This window comes from Lissotriton helveticus, chromosome 1_1 (genome assembly GCF_964261635.1).
Source record: "Lissotriton helveticus chromosome 1_1, aLisHel1.1, whole genome shotgun sequence".
Taxonomy (NCBI): domain Eukaryota; kingdom Metazoa; phylum Chordata; class Amphibia; order Caudata; family Salamandridae; genus Lissotriton; species Lissotriton helveticus.
In genome coordinates, this window is record NC_136057.1 from 694,618,734 (window position 1) to 694,624,733 (window position 6,000).

General features: G+C 44.8%; 1 protein-coding gene across 1 annotated transcript in view; it reads right to left on the bottom strand.

The window, feature by feature from the left end:
- TMTC2 (transmembrane O-mannosyltransferase targeting cadherins 2) overlaps positions 1 to 3,376 on the bottom strand; it is a 728,331-nt gene extending 724,955 nt beyond the window's left edge. Inside the window, exon 1 of the mRNA XM_078674225.1 lies at positions 3,019 to 3,376. Within this exon, the coding sequence (XP_078530351.1) occupies positions 3,019 to 3,101 (83 nt within the window). The 5' untranslated portion in view covers positions 3,102 to 3,376. The remainder of the gene's footprint in view (positions 1 to 3,018) is intronic.
- Between the last annotated feature and the right edge of the window lie 2,624 nt (positions 3,377 to 6,000).

A 6,000-nucleotide genomic window follows, 5' to 3' on the forward strand; every position in this document is an offset into this window, starting at 1 on the left:
CGTTCTGTGGTTTCAGTAATCGAGCGTGTGAAGTTGACCACTCTTCCTTAAGAAATCGACGAGGCTCAACTTCCTGCAACTACGTATGGGTGCCTTTTACCACTATTATTTTATCCCTGGGTTGTAAAAGGTTTTATAGGCTCAGCTGTCAAAATAAAGAATGAGGAAAGACTGTTTGGGGACCGTGTTTCACTGCTCAAATGTACAACGCAGGCACAGGAGTTTTCTACACATAGTAGCCAGTTTCAGCGACTTCCGGGCAACAGCTGATTCCCACCCATGGGCCGCGTTCCGGCCCCAAAACACAGAGGGGTCGATGGGGAATTGTCAAGAAAATCTCTGCTCGCTCTTCAGGGCGACTCGGCTCCAACAGAGCACGTAACACGGCGGGAGCGTCAATGGGCCCAGCCAGGCGTGCTCTTCCCCTGCGATACATATTTAATTATGCATCAACTTTAATTATGATGAGATTAAGTCACTGGAAAAGGCACAAATTGGGTTTGTCTCTAATGAACAACAGACTTCCTCACGAGTTTCAAAACTGTGGCATACTGGGCTGTGTCACGGTGGGAGACGAGATGGATCTCGTAATCATTTCGCAAAAATCTCCTGGTTACTTTAACAATTGCCGGCTTGGTGCACAGCGGGAATAAAGTGAAATGCAGTATAAGGACACCGTGGGGCAGAGGTCTCCGAATTCCACAAACAAAGAAGTCTGTCTGGCTTGGCAACAACACTGTCCTACAGATCTGCGAAACCAATTACTTCCACGGTAAAAAAAATAATACATTTATTCACGTACAATTTCAGAATTTGAAAACACAGGTCAGCATCTCGAAAATCTCAACGGGCATTATGGATTTGAAAAGCGTGCTCCATCAAAACTCTGAACAACTTCAAAAGTCATGCACTATGTCACATAAAACATTTCAGCAGCTTTGAAGCAGACCCCAGCGCATGGAAATTGGAAAAGGCTTCGACAGGCATACGGGTACAAGTCACAGATACCGCACAGCTTGCACTTGTAGGAGTACTGCCCAGAGAAGGGACCCCTTCCACTGGACACCCGAAGGAACGGGTGAGCTTTCATGAGGACACTGAAAAAAGAGCTGTATTACTTGCATGTGACCAATAAGCGACTCTGATTTTGAAATCTGGTCGCACTTGTACAGTGAAAATGAAAAAAGCGAGAAAACTGCAGGGGCAGAAAGACAGCAAATAGCAGGTCTACTTATTTAGGATTGTGTGTACCATGCTGTAATCTCAAAGTACGGATAGCCAAAATAAAACTACAGGTTAAAAAAACGCAGACAAATCATGTACAATAGGTCTCGATTAGACCTAACATTTTTACCAGGTAAAACAGCCTGACAAAGACAACACTCTGCCAGTAGACAGCTGTACACTACACAAGACTCACTACTGTCTGTCCTGAAGTATGTATTCATAGACAGATTTCTAGCATTTCTCTCATGTTATTAAATTCATTAGATAAAGGCTGAATCCCATCACATGCTAAAACTATTGCCCTCCCCAAGATCTCATCACTGCCTGGAGAGCGACAGCACACTTCAACACAGTAGCATCTATACATTAGTGGCAGTGCAGTTACCAATGAAACTTTCAATGCTGCTCAGACATGCAGCTTAAGAAGGGACCTTATAATGTCAGAAGTCAAAGCTCCTCCGTGAGTTTGAACAATAAAGCGTTGATCAATATAGGCAAACAGGTTCCTGGTCATCAGAGGAACTCACACATTAAAAAAATGTTGTTTGCAACTGGGAACTTATAATAGAGGGCCAACCTTGTACATGAACAAGAAAGCACACACAGTTAATTCTTTATGGACATGTTCAACTTGACAATGACATGCTGTAAAGCACTAAGTTATTTTTCAAGTCCAACAAGTTGAGAAGACTTGCTTTTGCTCCGAGCTAGAAGATCATTGTTTATAAAAAAGGCATTGAGAACAGAGAGGTACCACTAGGCCTTTACGTCAATCCACCTAATCATTGCAACAGTACAGAACCTGCTCCCCATCTTTCTTAGCTCTCATCTATCATTCATGTGTCAGTCTCATGTTAGTAAAGTGCATGAGAACACTGACTGCTCTCATGCACCTTGGCAATCCAGACTTGCGGTGATGTGCACTAGACTAGAAGCACATTATGGAGGCCCAAAGGAGCCCACATTACTTTTGGGACTGAAAATGTTGATCAGTCCCCACTAATCAGCGGTTCTGGCTTCACAGTGAAGGTATCTTACAGAGTGAATTGTAAGGATGAACTATGACGAAGGGGAATAGATCCAAACTCATCTGCATTTACACAGCATTAGTTTGCCACCCCTCCATCTAGAATATCTGCCTCTCATTCACTGTTCCTTAATTATCATCTAAATTAGGAACATTTTGTGGACCTATGGAAACAATCTACAACAAATTATAATTTAGTTAAGCTAATGTACCAATAAAGCAGGAATATCAATGGTAAGTTAGGGATACACAAATGCCCGAGCAATTAATGTCCCCTTGTATGTTTTACTGACGTTTAAAGTTTTGTGGATTAAAAATTGAATGTGAAAAGCTTTTAAGATTGCAGAGTATGAAGCTCAATTAAACAAGTCTCCTGATAACGGTAAAAAGTGTCTTGTTGAACGGTGCAAGTTTAGGAAACAGTTGCTTTATGCATAGGGTCCAATGTAGTTTCGGGGTATTCCCCTAGTTGCCCGCCGAATTTCACTAACACTTGATGTCATTATGCACATCTGAAAGCTATCTGAGAAACCAGTAACCACCCGTGCATTTTCAGGGAGCGCTGGGATAAAAATCACCCGGGGATGCCGCTGTCCAATCCAAAGGAGCGGCTGCAGCCCAGGCAGACCCGGGAAGCGGCCAGTGCAGAGGCAGGATGAGCATGGAGAGGCTCTCACTAATGATGCTGACAGACAGGCACCCAACGGCAGAGCCTGTTCCGGTGGCAGGGGCACCTCTGCGGGGGTGCCGGCAGCGGAACTCACCTGTCATCATAGCAGAAGTCCGCGCCCAGCGTGTTGAGGTAGAGGGCGAGCCCCAGGGCGCTGCACAGCAGCTCCGCGATCATCTCTGCTCTCGTGCTCCGGTGACCGGCTGCCGATCCCGCAGCCTCAGCTCCGGCGGTGGGGAGTAAATCCAGCCAGTGTGTGAGCGCAGCAACCCCTCCAGACCTGCCGTCCTCCGTGCCGCGGGGCGGAGCTGCCGCTCAGACCCCCATTCCGCTGCCCGTGGTGCCACTGCGCCACCGTTCGCGGGCTGCTGTGCCCTAACCCATGCTAGTGTGCGCCGCCGCCACCAGAGTAATGAGAGGGCGGGGCCCTGACGGACCAAGAACGCGGCGACGTCACGCCGCGCTAGTGCGCCTGCTCGAGCTGCCTCGCTTGCGGTACACTGTGAGGGCTGCGACGGGTCCGGGAGGAGTCGGTTGAGCGTGAACGTTTGAGGGATGATTTGCATTTGCCTCTGTCGAAGAAGACGCGCAGGCACCTTTTTCCAAGACAGACCAGTGAACTGAGCTCTACAAGTTCTGTGTGAATGGGATACATGAAACCGTCAGCTTGCCGCCCTTTGTTCAAGTCAAACCCCAGCGATTCTGTAGTAATTATTCTTAGAAACTCAGTAAGCGAAGATGGGTCTACTCGTGTAATATGTTGTAACATTCTTTTACCATTGTACCTTTAAATCTTAGAGTCCTTTTGTTAGAATACTCTTGTGTCATTTAGAATCCTTCTGTGGTCACATCTTTCCTGGCCAGTTATCCTATTGCAGCTCTTACTGTGGCCTCCTTTATCTACTTTATTTGTTAATAGAAGCTTTTATCTACATTCATGCCGCCTCATTTGCCCTTGTGACCGCTATTACGCATTGGTACCAGGAGTGGGGTACTTCGACATTCTGCTGGCTGCATTCGTAATCTTCTCAAAGGAGCCCACCGGACCGATCCTTTAACGATTTCTCATAGCCTGTTCTCGGACTCTTCAAACTTCGAGTATAAGGTTGGTCTAATATATATTTTTTTAATTCTGTTGCTTAAAATTTTACAATTCTACAATCCCTCCTTTTGGGAACAGTTCACAGTTGAATAAGGCATTTTTCAAATATCTCTTACCTGCTCGTGCTACCCATTCTAATCTGTCATCTTGGAGTCTTGTCGATCTTCTCTTTGCTCGAACCTTAACAGTCAATAACATTAATAATTTCAGTCCCAAAAACAAGGAATGTGAGTCCCAATAATCATTCTCCAATGTGGAAGAACCATATCCAAACTGGAAAGTTTACGCCTTCTAAACCAGATGTACACCTGCTCTGCCTTCTTTTCCCGAACCTGAAAGGAATGAGACAGGGAAAACCCGTAACTTCTGTTTATACAGAATATCAAGTACATGCGGGTGGGTAATTATTATCAATATTGTAATAAAACCGGGTGGGATAATCCTCGCCTCCGTGTCCTTAATAGAATTGAAAATTCTTGGCGCGAATGCTAGCAAGTTTTTGATTCTATTACAGGATCGGAGGCTTCGGATTATGCTAGTTTAACGCTTATCCAACACAACTACAGACATATCACCCACCGGTTCATAAGAAACTGTTTAAATATAGACTGAGAAAATCAATCAGTAGAAATGTAAACGTCCTGAACAATGGAAATCATCAAGCAACGTATGGACCCTGAAACAGACTGTGTCCCAAACATTTGGTCATGAACATCGTATCCTGGCATAATTGCCATAAACCCCCGGCTATAATAGCCTCAGACACCTATGTAAGCATGTCTGTAATGTAATCAACAGTTATATCAACAGTTATATGAAAACCTCAGGTAGTAAACCAAGGATCTCCCTTGTAAGCCTTAAGGTGTGGAAAACACACACAAATTGTATTATTTCAAAATACTTCATGTAAACAGACTCTTACCATATGTAGTCCTGACATTACTTATAGTGCAAACTTCCTGGAGTAGATACTGTACCTGTAAATCGAGGGCTTGTCATGCTTTAGGAACACCGAAAAGTGGAAAGGCCTTGTAACACAACTTGACAATAGTCGATTTCTTGTCGACATATTAATACTTGACCACTTTTCCAATAAGGAAAGCGAGAGAACCTCCCACAGAGAGGATCATCCTGTTCTGGGGTTTTACGCTACTAAAAGAACCAGAAAAAAACGGCGCAAGGTCAAGAACCTACCTCCATCTGAGAGTGAGTCCCAGAAACGACCGAAAACCGCTGAAGCGAACGCTATTGAACTCCAAGTACATTATCTGATAGAACATGAACAAAGTAGGAAATATCAGTCCTCACAGAGCTGACGTGTGGTGTACATACCAACAAATGCGACCTTCTGATGCCTAACCTGAGTGGAAGAACCCAGGGTCGCTAGAAGAACACCAGCAACGTGTCCGAAAACACGGCAACTTGTCGTTGATGCCACAAAAAACTTAAATCGTAACCAAAAAACAATGTTTGAAATACACCGCCTGGGGAAAGCTGTAGGTACCGCATTGACATGTTTCGAACCCTGACTCAGTGTCACCTAAAGGCATACGACTAACCTGTGAGCTATCGCTCCTCGGTATAGTAAAAAGGCAGCTGCTCTAATGTACATGAGCGCCTCTGCATGAGAAACCTCTAATATTGTAAAGGGTCACGGAGGACTCTGAGCAGGACGCCACTATTTCCAGGAGTACTGGAAATACAAAATGGAGACTTCCATGCGAGAATTGCAAAGATCGTTTTCACTTAATCGGCACAAAATTTGCGTCCCCATTCTCCTAAAATAGGATGGAACGGAGGAAAAACATAAGTCAGTCCCACCGACTGTCGTGAGACACTGCCTACATCCTTTATCCAATGGATCTGACCTCCAACTGGAATGTCTGTAACTGACGAACCAGACCTGTTACTAAAAGGGGTGAAACAAGAATCCAAAAAGGCTTACAACTACTGAATGTCTTTCGGGTGTAGCTG